The 17916-nt window shown below is 36.6% G+C and overlaps 1 protein-coding gene across 2 annotated transcripts in view; it reads right to left on the reverse strand.

Annotated features, from left to right (window-relative positions):
* Window positions 1-17916, reverse strand: part of dock10 (dedicator of cytokinesis 10) — a 132986-nt gene that overhangs the window by 3895 nt on the left and 111175 nt on the right. For both annotated transcript variants that reach the window (XM_084125900.1, XM_084125901.1), the window contains exons 39-52: window positions 15355-15456; window positions 14041-14150; window positions 13708-13823; window positions 12168-12305; window positions 9508-9690; window positions 8933-9043; window positions 6342-6557; window positions 6192-6249; window positions 5453-5551; window positions 3674-3780; window positions 3468-3590; window positions 3264-3377; window positions 1200-1346; window positions 503-713 (exon numbers count right to left, since the gene is read on the reverse strand). In XM_084125900.1, the coding sequence (XP_083982026.1) occupies window positions 503-713; window positions 1200-1346; window positions 3264-3377; window positions 3468-3590; window positions 3674-3780; window positions 5453-5551; window positions 6192-6249; window positions 6342-6557; window positions 8933-9043; window positions 9508-9690; window positions 12168-12305; window positions 13708-13823; window positions 14041-14150; window positions 15355-15456 (1835 nt within the window). The remainder of the gene's footprint in view (window positions 1-502; window positions 714-1199; window positions 1347-3263; window positions 3378-3467; window positions 3591-3673; window positions 3781-5452; window positions 5552-6191; window positions 6250-6341; window positions 6558-8932; window positions 9044-9507; window positions 9691-12167; window positions 12306-13707; window positions 13824-14040; window positions 14151-15354; window positions 15457-17916) is intronic.

Here is a 17916-nt window from a genome sequence, read left to right on the forward strand (position 1 = left end):
CTCACTTAAAATTGATCAGTTTTCCAGAAAACAAGACTTAATTTCTTATGTAATTTTGCTTCTCCAGTAAAAGTGTCTCGATATAAGAATGTTTCGATATTTGTATTGGAAAACAAGACAAAAATACTGAGCAAGAAAATCAGTTTTTGTACTTTTTTACTTTAGTCAATGTATCCGTGTCATTGCTCTTTTGAAGTCAGCTTGAAACGGCATTTGCAACCCATTTTACTTCCGTAATCGATCCATGGGTTAAAAGTGCGGTAAGCGTTTTTATTGTTTTTTATTGTTTTTTTATTGGTTTGTTTTTTTCCATGAGAAAATTAGAGAAAAATGCAGGAAATAATCCTCCTAGCGTGTATAATTCAGTGGCCAAGTCAGGCAGAAGCTCCAGAATGGCTAACAATGCTTACAGCAACAGTTTTGGTCTAAGAAAAAAAAAAGGTCTATATATGAAAGTGGTTTCCTTTTGGTTCAATTTTTAGGTTTATTTTAAGTGTCTCACTGGTCAGGATGGTTTTTCTTTTGCACTGTTCTTCCACGTCTCCATGTTTTTTTCCAGAAAGAGTGAAGGGCGTCTCAAAGACAAAGCGACTGATGTTGTGATGGTGCTCGAAGTCGGTCTTCTTCTCCAGCTGCTCCTTTTCACTGAAATAAGGCACTACATAGGTCACTTGAATGTAGGCAAATCTGGGGTCCAGGTCTTTAGGATTCACCTGTGAAAAACACACCTGAGCTTTAAAAAAATGCTCATCCTATTCACTGTAAAACTCATCCTATTCACTGTGATTTCCTACACTGTAAACCCAAATAAGTTGGCAAAACTCAAATAATTTGAGGTAATCAGTTACATCAAATTGTATAAGTTAAGAAATTTAACGTTTAAGTTAGCAGAACTTGCAGATTTTTATTTTGTATTCATACATTAATTGCTCTTAACTTGAAATATTTGAGTAAGCTTATTCACACACAACTTAAAATTATCATGTAATCTCAACTTAAATATGAAAAAAAGAAAAAGAAAGTTCTAAATACTCATAAAAGTTCATTTGATTTAACTAATTTGTATAATTTAAGTTGGCCCTACTCAAACCAATTAATTATTTTGAGCGTTAGGGTTTACAGAGACGAGATATTATTCATGGAGAGGAAGAAGGTCAGAGAAAGGGAAAAAGTGGTATGGAGGATCCAGCAGGACACACCTTGTTGGAGTCTTGGATCATCTTGACATTATCAGCTCCAAACTTGTCAGAGTAGAGTTTGAGGAGTCTTTGAGAAATCTCTGACAGTCCTGTGAGCTTCGGCTCCTTGTAGATAAACTCCTTGCTCTCCTCCTCCTCAAAGAAGCCCTGTCGAACACAACGTTACACATGACCTAGAGATCGTGGGGCAGGAAGAAATATATAACGGCTCTCACTGAAGCCCGATTAGAGATCGTTGTTAAAGTTCACACGACACGCTGTTAAAACGACAGCAGTGTTTGACAAAGCACAATGAATTCAACTTTTAATGAAGGTTAACAGCACATTTAGATGTCTCTGTCTGAAACACAACTGCATTGATCTGAAAGCACTCACAATGTACACATAAATGCTCAGGATTAGAGGTCAGGATTCATTTCCAGGAGAAGTGTGGTACGTTTAATCAAACCACGTGTGACATATGCCACACACATTATTAGCGTGTAGGGGGAACATGAGTGTTAAACCGTAAAAGGCTGAGTGCAGAACAACTTAAATGAACTAAAGATGAGAAAACTTACCACTGCCTGATATATACAACACACAGGAGAGAATAGAGAAGTGTTTAAATACATTGATTTCTGAGATAAGCGCTGGGGGAAATAATTTTGGTTCCTTGTATGGACAGTAAATATTTATTTGCCTTCAAATACTTGGATTAATAAAACTTGACTAATTGAGTGTACTCATACTAGTCATGCTTATTTGACTTCCTTTTTCTATGATGTTCCATGTCATTTTGTATTTGCTTATTGAATTACTCCCCATGACTATTATTATGATAATTTAAAGTCTCCTAATGTTGTTTTGGAGTCTCCTACAACAGGTTTACATGCATCAAAGGTAAAAAAAAAAAAAAAAAAAAAACACTTTCATTTTACATAATATACATTGCACATCACATTCTGAAAAGACTCGTTAGATGAATAAGTCTCTCTAAATCCCTCCTTTCCACAAGCTGCTCTGCTCTGATTGGTCAGATGGCCTAGTCTGTTGTGATTGGTCTACTCTGCTCTGATTGGCCAGATGGTCCAGTCTGTTGTGATTGGTCTACTCTGCTCTGATTGGTCAGATGGCCCAGTCTGCTGTGATGGGTCTACTCTGCTCTGATTGGTCAGATGGCCCAGTCTGTTGTGATTGGTCTTCTCTGTTTGGTCAGATGGTCCAGTCTGTTGTGATTGGTCTACTCTGCTCTGATTGGTCAGATGGTCCAGTCTGTTGTGATTGGTCTACTCTGCTCTGATTGGTCAGATGGCCCAGTCTGTTGTGATTGGCCTTCTCTGCTCTGTTTGGTCAGATGGCCCAGTCTGTTGTGATTGGTCTGCTCTGCTCTGATTGGCCAGATGGCCCAGTCTGTTGTGACAGGTCACTTACAGCACCTGTCTGAAGTTAAACGCCCATTACCAGAACTGAACTTCAGCTCTGGAGGTTTCCTAAAGCTCAGTGATTGTACACGTGTCAAGACAGTAACAATGACACCGATTTTACCATATCAATTTGAGCGCGAGTCCGATGATGAAACATGGGAAGAACTAGTAATTAAACCAAACCTTTTTTTCGGCGTCCATGTTAACAGATTAGAGCATTCACACCGCACGCAGAGGCTGAATTAAAGACACAGTGCATTGTTCTTGATCAAAACTGACCTGATCAGCATGAAAAATAACAAATTTCACCATAAAATCATATAAGTGTTTTGTGTTTCACAATCACCATATAAAATTCCACGCTGTGAAAAAAAAAAAAATACTCAAACACCATGTCACTGTACGTCCCAGATCTAACAAAATTTTGGCAAAGTGCACGTGGATCTGTTTGCCTCTTCCAAGGCCACTTTTTAAAAAGAATTTTCGCTTTTGGTGTGAAAAATTCCAACATTAAAAAATATACTAATACTAATTAAAAGGTCTGCTTCAGGATCGGAATTGGGAAGCAGTGGGTTGAGGTAACAACTGCACATTTCCACTTTTTTTTATTTTTTATTTTATATGATTTCAAGAGTTTCTGAGTGATTGAGTGTCTTACCTGTCCATAGAAAGCCACACGATAGTACCGACCAAACAGACGTTTCTCTGAGTTCACAACCTCTGTCACCTTCAGGTATGAGCGGTGAATGTCATAGTACAGCTCCGATAACCGCTATTGGACACACACACAAACACACAGTTGATAAGCATGCTCCCTCATGTTTATTTTCTTTTAAAGTCAACCAATAAACAGTCCAAGTACCTTGAAATCTCGTCTCTTCTCAAAGACAGCTATAATAGGTTTGTTGATCTCTGCAATGAGCTCGTATCTCTCAGACTTCCAAAGATAATCCACGCACATCTCTAACTGCTCCACCAGTGTGTCCTACAGAACAGAGAGATTATTCAGTGTGTATGAGAGACATTTGAAACTATGATTCCTCTGAAATGTGCGAAGTGAGAATGCACCTCTGTGTAAGGAGTGTCCTGATTGCCAGCGTCTTCTTTCATTGCGCCCTCTTCTTTAACATTCGGAGAGATATTTATGAAGGCGGCCCAACCCATACTGAATGATGCTGCAGTTTAATACACAAACAGGTTATTAATTCATCCATCTTACATCTACCCATCCATCAGTTCATCCATTAACACATTAGCCCTCGTATTCCATCCATTCTCAAATCAGTTCTCCCTCCGTACAGTATTCACTCATGCATGGATCCACTCATCCACTCATCTTTCATCCAGTATTTACTCATCATTCTATCCATCTTCACATCCCAGACAGCAACATAGTGTCGGCCAAGATCCGGCCCACATCTGGTACACGTGGAATCCACATCTGGGCCGACACTATATCGCTGTCTGGGATCCAATCATTCATTCATCCATCCATCCGCTTTACTCTCTCTGTTAAATCATACATTAACAATCACACAATAACTTAATTTCAAATAATCAGTGCTACTATTAATTGTAAACAAACACTGTGTTTGCATTGTGATAATATCACAATATGTGGCACATTACAAGGATGTCTGTGTCTTCAAGCAGTCTTTGCTTGAATCATGAAAACATTAGGTGAGCTGAAAACAGAGAGTGCTTGTGGACACTTTCATTCACATTCCCATGCACTGTTGTTCACATTATTATTTCTACAGGGTGACAGGTACCTTGCACAAGCAAACATTCGGGAAGACTTCTTTACAAAAAATTTTTAAACACTAAAACATGAACTTTACAAATATACCTGATTATAATAACTGATTAAAACATTCCCTTTCTGAGAGCAACGAGCCCATTTCAAGAGTTAAACTAATGGACACACGTGTCTGAAAACTATTTGGAGCCGCTGTATTTTATAAGCATGAGATAAATGTGCACACTGTTTACACACACTTGCTTCCTGTAGTTCCTTTAATAATAATAAAACAAGCTGACGTATGCTTTAGTAATTACCATTACTAAATACTACTAACATGTATTTTTTGCCGTGTTAAGAGCCTGACTGAATAGTTTACCTTCATACTCAGAAAAAAATAGTTTTCTTTACAAAGATGTTTGCCTTGCTTTCTGCTTTTACTATTAAAAATATATAAACATCCTTCGAACAGGATGAATTTAGTTAAGCAAAATACAATATTATCACTGTAAATCTAGCAAATGTAGGTTTATGCCGCAAGGTTTATGTTAGATTTCTCTGAAAATAAGTCTTGTACAATACTGTGCAAAAGTCTTATAGACACACTGAATGCTTCATAAGAACATCTGGAAACTTCATATTAGTCTTTTGCACAGTATTGTAGATTTAAGAATATCTCAGAATATCGCAGAAAACAAGATACAAATTCTGAAAAAGATTTTTGTAGTGCACACAAACTAACTGAGCAGCAAGGAAGCAAAGCTTAGGTTTTGGACATGTATAAATATCTTAGTTATTCCTGTCCAAAACCTAAGCTTTGCATCCTTGCTGCTCAGTTAGTATTTAGATATTTTCCCTAAACATTTTAAGGAATTTGTTATTTGCCACATTTGCCTTTGGTTCGCTTACTGGGGCATTGTTTTCTGTAAAGCTGTTTGCACTGTGAAAAGTGCTACACAAACAAAACTGATCAGGGTAAACTAAGCTGAAGAAGCACAGAAGTAGCTCTATTGTAAGTAAATGTTTTAGTTTAAATCGTAAGACACATTGGGACCACTGAAGGGGTCAAGAATACTGCAGGTCGGGGCAGGCGGAGGTGAACTCACATTCTCCATCTTGGGGAGTTAGTAAGGGGCTACAGTTAATTACACAGGCTCCCTCTTTGCTCACACTTGGGATCCGACCCTTCTCAGACTTCCAGTAACCTGTGATTGCAGAGTGGCATCAGGTTTAACACAGGTTTACTTGCAACCTAGGGCTGGGCAGTATGACAGTACACCGTATGCAAGGGTAGAAGAGTCCGTTCCAAGACTTTTAGCTATATTGTTAAGAATGACGAAATGATAAGAAGTAGCACCTGAATTATAAAAAAAAGAAAAAGAAAAAGGCCATTCACTGAATTTCCAGCAAAAATAACTATATATATAGATGCTGTTCCCATTATATTCAATTAGTCATATTTGAATAGGATTTTGGTCATACTGCCCACCCCTATCTCAAACTCAGAACGAAGGCGAGTGCTCCAGCATGCATCTAGTGTAAACTCACACTCATGCCAGCATGCACATGCAAGAGCCAGAGCAAAGAGAACGCATCTAATGACAAGGCCACAAAAACTCACAGTATAAGGAATAAAGCAGGAAGCAGCAAGGAGCATTTTTCATTCATATAGAAATACAGCACTGAAAAAAACAACAACATCTGAGCAGCAATGATCAAGGAGCATGTCAAAAGAAAGCTTAATAGGGAGGTTATTTATGCTGTTCACAAAAAAAAAAAAAGAAAAAAAAAGAGAAACTATCACATTGACATAAGCATGCATCACTTAAATACGGAGGTGCTCACCTCTCCTCCTCAGAGACTCTGCTATAAGTGCTGAGATGTGGATGTAGCACATGGCCGCCTGAAGTGGACAAGGAAAAGGAAAAGTTTTTAAAATTTCACATAAACACCCTAATACTAAAGTTCATATAAACTTTATCCTCTGATTTTGACCTCAGACAGGTCTCCATTCCTAACATGGATCTTGGCCATGCTCTCCAGCCAGGTACGCCTGAGCTCAGGTGTGCTGGCGTAGGAGTTGGCCAGACTGTACTGCAGGTCCACCAACATCTCCGGGTCCTTTTCATGCTCTTTCATTTGGGAGGTTGCCATTAGGACTGTGCGTATCCTCTTGGTCAGGTCCTTCACCTCAGCCGGGAATGTTGTGTTCTGGAAGAGGGCAAAATAACTATTGTTTAATGTTATAATACTAGGTCATGGATTTGGGCTGTTCTTGTCTTCTATGACTGAAAATCTCCTATGTCGTTGCTCTAAATCCTGTTTGGATACATTTACTCATCCTTCCCTTGGGTCATTTTGACCTGAAACTCATTTTTTAAAAATGTTTAAACATTGAGTGTTCATCAGAGGGGTCCAAGACCCTAGGACTTGAACCACGAATACACACAACACATTTTTTTTATTTTTTTTTATGGATTCGAGGAGTTTTGTGTTCGAAAATTAAAAAAAAAGTAACAAATTCTTCCCTCGTGGGTCAATTTGACCCCCTTAGGAATGAATGGAATGCAAGGAATGCTTCAGTACACATAGAAAAACCTAAAACTTTACTCAAATATTATTTTATAAAGTCTACATGTGTATCTGAATGCATCCTGAAGAAAAATTGACTTTAGCACCCATCAGAACAGCTCATTTGCTCCATAAAGAGCTATAAGGCCATCTAGTGGATAGAGTCATGAAATATCATGTTATATATTTTTTTTCCACAAGAGGTCGGCAAAGACACCCAATGTAAGATATTTTGAGCTGAATTAAAAGTTATGCATGAAATTGTGTTATGTTGAATTTAAGTTTAAAAAATGTGAGGAATGTGCTTAAATTACTATTTATTTGTTATTTATTGATCAAATCTAGTCATTTAAAGGTAAATAAAATAAAAAATAACAAATCTCAGAGAAATTGCATTAAAAAATTGAAAAAATAATATAAAAAAAAAAAAAAAAAAAAAAAAGTATAATTTTAGGGCTTTGGGTCATTTTGACCTGCGATACAAAGTGCGAGGGAAGGATGAAGGTTAAATATGGCTCCTCAAGGTAATTTACTTCAGTGACATCAAACATCATTGGGGTGACTTAGTCTTGAGGTGCCATATATGAACAAATGCAGAGGACTAAAAGGGAACATTAATATACAAGAATTTATTACATTCAGTGTTGGGGAAGCTACTCTGAAACTGTAGTTTGACAATCTACACATAAGTTAAAGTAGTTAAGATACAGTCAAGCCACCCTTCTGAAAAAGTAGTTAGCGACACTACAAGTTACTATCAAAAAGTAGCTAGCCACATTGAAACTACTTTGTATATTACAAATAAATGAATAATTGTTAATAAAGAATGTTTTAAGTAAAATATTTGGGGTTAAAAACAATATAATACAATACAACTGTGATTTCAAAGATTAGCCTATTTGTTTTATTGTGTAAACTATCCAAAGATAGCCGACACACAATAGTCTGTAACACTTTATATTGATGGTCCCTTTTGACGTTCTGTCGTAACTTTGCAACTACTTGTTAACTAGCTCTCATTAGAGTATTAGTAGACTGTCTGCTTAATATCTGCTATCACTTTATTGTGATGCTCCCAATATAAAATTGTGACGAGACAGATTTATCTATCTAATTAATGAGAAACACAGATTCATCATTGTAATTAAAACAGACATTTAATATAGAGTGCCATAAAACATCAATTTAAAATGGCTATTACTCATCCTTTAAGTAATCATCAGACGATCTCTTCTCAGTGAACCGTAAAGCCACAAGAGGAGTGATAGAACAGTAGATGGCAGTAAAGCACAATTTTAGCTTGTGATCTAGTTTGAAGAAGAAACTGCTTCTCCAATACACTGCAGGTTCGCCAAAACCCAAAACGGTGTGTAGCTTTTGGTTGCGCTTACAATGCTACTAACTGGAAAAAGTAGTCAGCTACAGTGTTTTAAAAGCAACTGAGCTCCTGTCAAGCTACTGAAAAATGTCCCCAACACTGAGTACATTAACACTGTGGACTACTTTTATGCTGCTATTTTATTGTATTTTTTAGATGAAAGCACAAGATTACATTCTATGGAAAAGAACGATGAACATCCGGGTCTTTGAAAAGTAATATTTATCTTCGTAAAATTGCTTAAGTATAATTGTGTAAACAGTGCTCCAGCAAACCGCAGCTCTACACAGAACACAGTGGCTTCCCCGAATATGTCCTTTGGTAATGGCCACCATTAAAATGTTATCAGGAGTGAGCAATTATTACAAACTTTGTTGTCACGAAATCTTCTTTATAAATCTGTTGTGTGCCTGCCACTTCATACTAAACTTGCAAGTTTTCAGTGCATTTTAACCATATTTTCTGCTGAATTCATTTGTAGCTCACAACAAAACTAAAATCAAAAAAAGGCCTATCCCAGCATAATATGCAGAGACCAATAAACTCATAGTTTGATTTTGTGGTTTGAACAGTTCTGTTTGGCGGCGCAGACATTACACACGGCAGCTTTAAAGTGTTATTTTTGCAAAACTCTCACTTTAAGTGGCGTGTCTCCATTGGCGAAGTTGTTGATGATGGCCAGAGACTGCTGGAAGCGTGAACCGCCGATTCCCACATCAGCGATCAGCTGACTCACAGCTTTAATCACCTGGAGGAGAAGAAACCACACAATACACATCGGTCTCTCACATTCCCGTAATCCCCAAACCAGCCAGAGAGTTGTAGTTGTCTGAACACATCTACACTGTGCATACCCACATACCAAAATAACAGAAGATGGTTACACTTTATTCTGATAGTCCACTTTACACATTCTACTAAATATAAGTAACTTTGCAAGTACATGTCAACTAACCGTCATTAGAGTATTATCTGATTAATATCTGCTAACTCTTTATTGTGATGCTCCCCAACAGATATTCTACTGACTATAAATAACTTGGCAACTACAAGTCAACTTATTCTACTAACCCGAACCCTAACCATAACCATTAGTCTACTACAGTCTACTAATACTCTAATGAGAGTTAGTTGACATGTAGTTGCAAAGTTACTTATAGTCAGTAGAATGTCTAAAGTGGACTATCGAAATAAAGTGTAAGCGCAGATTACCTGCAGGTGTGAGCGGACGATGCACTTGCCCTTGGTGAAGTCGAAGTTCCTCCTCATGAGGAAGTAGAGCAGCGCAGCAGCTTCGGTCTGTGTGGAGCTGGAGCGATGACTGCAACACTTCAGGATCTCGTAACACAGGCTGCCACACATCTCCGCTTTTCCCTGGAAGAAAGTGGACGGGAACTGAAGAAGAAGAGGCCGAGATCAGCACAGAGATCCACAGGGTGTTCTCTCAGCTAGTTCAGGTGCGTTTGATTAGGAATGTTTATAAAATACATTTAGATATGAAGATACATTTCCAGTAGCAGGATTGAGCACCGCGGGTTCAAACCTACAATGTTTGTCTGCTAAATGTGATCAGTTTTACTTTCTGTACACAGTGCACAGGGTCCCAAATGTAGTTTTTGCCAGACCTGCCAATGTTTTAAAATAAATAGCCTATTTCTGACAGGTCACGAAGCTTTATGCAGCATTATTTTTATTTAAAGCACATGTGACCCGTGCTGGCAAAAGGAGTGGAAATGCGCACTGGATAATTTCGAGCTACAAGCAAAACAAGTGAAAAATGTTTTCACAAAAATAAGTTCATTAAGCCCTTGTCTAATGATCCCAATGCTCCAAATAGCAATAAACATCTAAAAGTCTTTTTATTTGTGTGTTTTCTGAGAGGAGGACCTTTCCTTTGTCGTACTCACGCTAACTGACAGATCTGAAGTGTGTGCACAAAGACAGCGGGCGATCCCGATATACACACATTCACAGAATTACATGTCTTGGTGAGTATTCACGCAAACATGATCTGTTATGTCTTATGTGGACGTTTGGTTAACTGTTGGGGAAAAACATCAGATGTGTAACATTATATTAGATCCGTGCGTTACAGTAGGTCTTTTATAGGCTTCTGTTTCATTAATGTTATCAAACAATTGTGGTATCATGGAAAAAAAAGTTTTTTTCCTATAGATATTTAGGAAATATTTGGTTTTGCCAAATTTGATGGTATCACCAGGGATTTAAGTTATGGTTGCTAGGTGATTTTATTTTGAAATCTTCAGAAAACTTTAACTTGATTTTTCTCAAAACTAACTTCAAACAGGTGCAGCTCAGGCATTTTTTGTCTCAGTCAACATTTTTGAAGTTTGTTTAATAGAGAAGGGCAATAGAACAATAACTCATGTTTGAAAATGTTCTCATTGCGACTCATTTTGCCATCATGGATCACATATATTTTTGTTCTTATGACAACATTGCACATTTCAGATGTCTCTCTTTCCAGGACCAGGATTGGCCCTCATATGCCAGATGCCAGTCTCTGTCTCTCTGTAAAATCATAAAACATGAAATTATTTTGTCTCTGCTATTTTCGATGTTGTGGCTAAATGCAAGGAATATTTCATATATGCATCTCCACAAAAAGCTTCTGGGGAAAAACACTTTAAGCATCCTAAAAAACTTCCAAAGGTAAAGATGTTAGAAGTTGCACCACGATTCATGACTGTTAAACATTAGTAGGTTTTGGTCCACTAAAAAGGGGTTTAAATACATCGGATGACCAGAGGTGAACTCAATAATTACAAAATCAGGCAGAAAATGAGCAAATTGAGTTATTGCACTGCGAAAAGGGGGTGTCACATGAAGGGTTGCTCCAAATGAAGCTGCGGTCACACTAGAGTTTGAGCATACAACATTTCTACAGACTCTGCAATGGTTTGTCCTATAACGTCACACTCTGCGTTCCTTTAATTTTTTTTTTTTTTAAAGAGGCTGCATGCGATTTTCTGAAATTTAAACTCACGACTGACACCTGTGGCCAAAAAACGGAACTGCTCTTCCTTTCTGCTCGCTCTCGTACGTGCACACTTCACAAGTCATCCGCTGCAAAGAAGTCAACATTATGTTTACAGAGGTAAGAAAAGTCAAATACATATATTGTTTGAGAAACTAAGTTTGTTTGCTGACTAGCGGTGGTGGCAGAGTGATCTGAACATAGGATCTGAAACGTTTAACATGAACGCGCTTGACGTCACGCTAGACAGCGCGCGAAAAATCCGACCCGACAGAAAATAGGAAAAATAGGATACAGGCTTATAGGTGCACCCACTGTGAGCGGACAAGGTGTCAGTATGCTCATCAGGAGATGTTTGAGTCATAAATGGTCAAATAAAAAGGCTATTGTTACGTTTATTTTGGGGAAAAAGTTGCATGTAGCCTCTTTAAATATAATACATAAAAAATGTAAATCCACTTTACTGCAACACTACAATCCTGCAGATTTTAATTTTGCGTTCTTTTAATTCAGTTTTAATTCAAGAGGTCACGGCGTGCTGTATTCATCTTCTACTGGTCACAAGTCTTCTTGTGATATGAATTTGCAGGTTGGAGTTCACTAAAACTTGAACTTTGGATTGAAGCGAAATACACGAGCTTGTATACATGTAAATAGAATAATTCCTTTTGATGTGATAACTTGCATTTACATTTAGAAGCTTCCTTCAATTGTCCTAAATTGCTACACTATTAAAAGTTACACAATTGCTTAACTTTAAGTGCTCTGCCCTTCAGAGTGAGTAGGGCACAGAAATGCTCTACTTGTAATGCTCCCAATAATTCCTTGTAAAATAAATCCCCGGATTTGAAGATATGTAGAGAAAGGGTTCAACCTTCTGAATGAAGAGGCGCAGGGCAGTGAAAACGTGTCTGAGGGTGGTGGTGGACTGGTTGATCTGGAAGAACAGCAGGTACGTGTCAAACACTTTCTTCATCAAAGAGTTTTGCCCTTCATCGTGCTGCAGCTGTTTCTGTAGAAGAAGAGAAGGAGCAGGAGTTAGTCATCTTAGAGGAAACACACGCAATGTCTTTACAAGCAGATAAACAGTCACAGAATGGCTGCATCACATATTGAATGTTTCCTAAATAGTATTTGCATTGATTATACTGGCAAACACGACTGTGAATTTTGCAGTGATTTTAATGGACTTGATTTTTGGCCTAAACACTTAATAGAATAGTTTCACAATCCATCACATTGCAAATAGGACAGTGTTAAGACATTTAGTAGCATCTTTAATTTATATCAAAATTGACATTGAACTTAAGTTAATGTTGGCATATGCAGCTTGACATAATCTTGAGTCATTATTTCATAAAAACGGTAAGCTGTGAAGTAATTTTGTTTGGAAATATTATTGTTGGGAAAGTATTTGAAGTACTTTTGTCCACCCGATCAAAGTCAGTGCAGGTAAGCAGTTTGTTGTCAAGTGAGAAGAAAAAGATACAATGGAGAAAACATCTTTAGACAGTCATCATTTTTGAAATCCTTCTTTTAATATCCGACTAAAGAAGGGCACATTTTGTGACTGAAACAGAAACTGAAAAAACTATTTGATATTCATTATTCAAAAAAAAAAAAACTTGAAAAATATGTTGGAAACATTTAGTACTTTCAATTTTTAAGTATTTCTTATTTAAATGTTACATCACCTGGCAATTGTATAGTTTTAAAATAAAATTGTAGAAAATGTACATTTTATTTAAAATTTAAATTGCCCTGTATTTAAAAATATTTCACAAAGATCTTCTCCTCTTTATCATCTTAGACATCTTCACTTGTCATTGATCCATATGGAAATAATTAAATATTTTAATATAATTTCTTCCTGTGTTCCTCTTTGTGCACACATATTGACATATTGAGTATTTTTTGAGTATTTCTTTTTTTTTTTTTTTTTTTAGATATTAGGAGTTTTTAAGTAAATCATCAAGCACAAATCCCAATTCACATACTTACTGCAAAACATGCTTTTCTTACTTAGTATTTTTGTCTTGTTTCCAGTCCAAATATCTAAAAATTCTTAAATCAAGAAGCAGAGAAGTAAAATGACGTAAGATATTAAATCTTGTTTTCTGAAAGAAAAATCAAAGCTAAGCGAGGTTTGGCTTGTTTTCCATTTGAATAAGATTATTTTTCTTACCCCATTGGCAGATAATCTTGCTTGTTTTAAGCAAAAAAATCACTTAATTGTTGAATATTGTTGAAAATAAAGTTTTTTTTTTCTTTAGAAAACAAGATATAATATCATGTCATTTTACTTATCTAATAAATGCTTCTTGATTTAAGAATTTTTAGACAATTGGACTGGAAACAAGACAACAATACTATTTTTATTTATTTTGGGATGTCATTAAAGGTTATGTCTATACCTTGTGATGATGAACAAACAGGTCCAGAACGTCCAGCACGGTCAGGGCTACTTCAGTAGAAAGGTTAGCCTCGATGTCTGTAGGGTTGACGGCTTCTCCGTCAGGAGCATTTCCATCTAAACACACATTACAGTAGTTTAAATTTCTCATGAAATCTTTAAAAACATGTCCAGATCATATGTATTGCCATCCACTCTGAGCCACAGTATTATGTAAAATACATATTCATGGCTCAATAAATGATCAATTCCATGATTCAAAGTTGACCATATGTATCTGAAACACACAGCAGAATGGCTGTTCAGTGGTTCAGGTGTATTGAGTGTTTTGTACCTGTCTCCATCATATGCAGCAGTTTGGGGTTTGCGAGGGCGTTCTTCCCCCTGATGATGGGCATGGTCTGGGAGCGCGCGTGTCTGTGCCCATCCGGAGCGGACACAATCCTGGGAACAACAGCATTCAGGGTTAAACAGAGGAGTGACAGTAACAGCAATAACAGAATCTAGACTTGTCATGACAATAGCAGAGAAAAAATTATCATTTCTCCCTCTATTTCTACACTTTCTTGGCTGTTTCTTTCAGTGTTTACAGACTGTCAAGAGTATCTTGAAAATTTGGCTCTTAGTAAACTGTGAATACCTGTGCAGTTTTAAAACATTTTAGCTAAAAATTAAACACTAAATAGCCATTCACTTTCTCTGCAACAACACGGAAATATGGAGTATATCAGGAGGTGTATGAGAGGGGCTCGCTGGATACAGACACACATGATTCCCACACTGAAGACATCTGTGAAAAGACATGATGAACTATGATATTTACACAGGACGGAACCACTTTACATGAAGTGTCTTTAAGTACTATGTACTAACATTTAAAGGAATCATAATTCACTTATTTTCTATATATAAAGCTGGATATATGTAATATCCAACTTTATTCGCAAACATAAAGTACACTCACAAAAAAAACAATATATAATATATAGCAAATCCCCACTGCCTGATTTTTTTTATTTAGTCAGAAAATGCAACTATATTATTGCCCAGCTCTTTATATAAAGTTGGATATAGTCACATATCCAACTTAATATCTTTATGCCTTATATTCACATTTAGCAGAGATAATATAGTTTACATTTTGTGACGATAAATGTGAATATAAGGCATAAAGATATTAAGATATTATAAACACTAACTTCATGATTTTCTGTAAAGCTGCTTTGAAACAATGTGTATTGTGAAAAGAGTTATGTAAATAAATTTGACTTGACTTATTGTGTACATACTGTACATGTTTACTTATGATTGCAATTGATAATGTAATTATTACACTATAATTATACTCTTGACCTCAACCCCATAACCAACCCTTAAACCTAACCATATCACGAAACCGTTCCCTAACCATACCCGTATCCCACCTCAGAAGCAGCAAAAGTCAAGTTCATTTTTTGCCGTGTTACATAGTTAAAGACACCTAATATAAAGTGGGACCCACACGGACAAATGCTTTGTGAATGTGTGGCTACTGTATGTGTGAGGATGTTATAATCAGGATTAAGAAATGCAATTATTAGTCCTATGCATTGCACACATCATGTTAAGTGATTTTGGGGAGCTCAGTGTAGACCGGTTAGGTGTTTACCATTGGGGTAGGAGCCCTGAAGACTGGTAGGACACGTTAGACCCCTTCAGGGTGCCATTGTTCTGTGTGGCCTGAGCCAGCTTAACCGCGGCCGCTAGCTTCCTGCGCACACAACCAGCCAATCAGAGCAGGGTTAATGCCAACCTTCATCCCAAAACCATCCTGCTCACGCCATTATAGACAGGAGAAAATCAAAGCCAAGCTTCTAGGGGAGTGTTTAAGAGCAGGAAAAGTCAAGTTTGTATTGTGATATTAACTGGCAAAAGTTAAACGTCTCATGCTGGTTTTTGATAGCAGTCTAGAGATTGCTGAATGACTATCTGTGTCTTACAGTGAGAATGTGAATTTATGTGTGGAAGCCAGACAGAGGAAAACATGGGGACAGAGTGTGATGAGGGAGACGTGTAAGATTAAACATGATATAACAATGGAAATAGCAAGTAGGCAAACTCAACACAAACACAGATAAAATAGTGGGAATCAATTTCGTTCATGAGAGCAAAGTCAGACACTATAGGCTACTACTCACTCATATACTACAGCAGTCATTATATAGTAATAAGCAATATTTCCTATGGTTTACATTTCAGACACCTGAGCAAAAATATTCCTCATATCAGAGCTGTCCAACATTCACACAAAAAGTGGTTACATCATGCAGTTGTAACTTATTGTTTGATTTGACCTTTGTAAGTGATTTAGTGATTTTAAAAATCATGGTCACACTTTAGTTTAGGGTTCAATTCTCACTATTAACTAAGTATTAACAATGACTTTTACCTCAATAAACTCAGAATTACTGCTTATTAAAAGTTAGTAAGGCTGTTGTTAAGTTCAGGTGTTGGATAGGATTAAGGGATGTATAGTCATGCAGAATAAGGCATTAATATGTGCTTTATAAGGACTAATTAACAGCCAATATAACATGCATGCTAATAAACAGCAATGATCATTTTTTGACTGATCATGTTATGCTACACTGTTAACCCTTGCTGTAAAATTCTGACAATATTATACCATTTTCCATTAAAACAGTAATATACCGTAGAAAATAAAAGTAGCCTACAGGAATATACTGTGAATTAACAGTGCTCAAAGTCGACACTCAGAGGCTGTTTTCCCAATCACACCCTATACCCTCATTCACTATTCCCTACATTAGTTCACTAATATAGTCCACTTGAATGAAAAGAAGTGAGTGAATTGAGACACTGATGAACACCTGATAAGCAGAATCACTGAAGGACAGAGAAACAAGAACAGAAAAAAGAGAAACACAAAAACTACAACTGACTTCCAGCCACACTGAGTGTGAAACCAGTTTACAAACCAGTTTACGATTATTTATTTACAAAAGATTATTTACATTATTTAGATTATTTACAAAAGTTCTTGTTGAGAATTAACAGAGATTTAGTTATTAATAAAATTTGTTGTCACCATGATGGAGATCAGTATTTGCTTTAGTTGGTCTCTTGTCCCTTGACTTCTTACCATTCATCTCTCTCTTTGGTTGCTGTAACAGTGAGTTTATAAAACACTTTTGTTATGGCAAGAAAGAGCCAAGAGGAAGATGATCAGGTGTTTATGGCTTTTGTGATGATGTCACAATCATCCTAGACATGTCTGATTCTCTGATCTTTTCTGTATTTATTCTTTGAATTTATGGGTATTTCATATTTAGCATATATCTGTGAATCTACAAAATGAAATCAATATTTCTGTAATCAGGTCTTCTAAAGAATATTGTAATCATATAGTGCATTCAATTTGATTTTACTCCTGCTTGACTCAGACCCACACAGACATCAACAATCAGCACATGAATCTCAACAATGGTGAAAAGTTTCATGTCGCAATGCATGCTGGGTTCCAGGATAATATAAAACTCCCAGCATGCACTGCGGCATGAATAATAATAATAATAATAAAAAAATATTGCCACCATTGTTGAGATTCATGTGCTAAATTGTGATATCTCGGTGTTTCTAAAACACAGTGTAGCTCTGTTTCTCTGGTTATGCATCATGTGTTAAAAAAAAAAGAGTCATTGTATCTTATTGCTGCGTTTTCACAGTGGTGGTAATGTAACACTTTTGATTGAGGATTAAACTCTGAATAAGTGGGAATGAATTCCTTAGTGAATGAACAGGCAATATGATGATTTTGTCATCATAATCATTATAACTGCAGTCATTCATAAACTGTGTGTGCACAAGTGTGACTTGCAAAAACACAGCTCAAGCAGCAAAAGAAAAACTAATGTTTTAGCATCAGCATCCCAACTAAAGCAAGCACTGATCTCTATAATGGTAACTTCAAACCAAACATTTTCAATTAAACATCTCAATAACAACTTCTGTATGACAGAAATAAAGTCATACTGGTTAATAATAAGTGTAATAATGTGTAATGGCTGGAAGTCAGTCATAGTTATTGTGTTTCTCTATTTTCTGTTCTTGTGTTTCTCTTTTCTTCAGTGATTCTGCTTACAGTCACTTACATATTCCCTTAATTATCTCACTGTATTGTTAATTTTTACTCGTAGTGTGGATTTCCCTG

The sequence above is a fragment of the Abramis brama genome (assembly GCF_963993115.1).
Source record: "Abramis brama genome assembly, chromosome: 10".
In the NCBI taxonomy this organism is placed as follows: Eukaryota; Metazoa; Chordata; class Actinopteri; order Cypriniformes; family Leuciscidae; genus Abramis; species Abramis brama.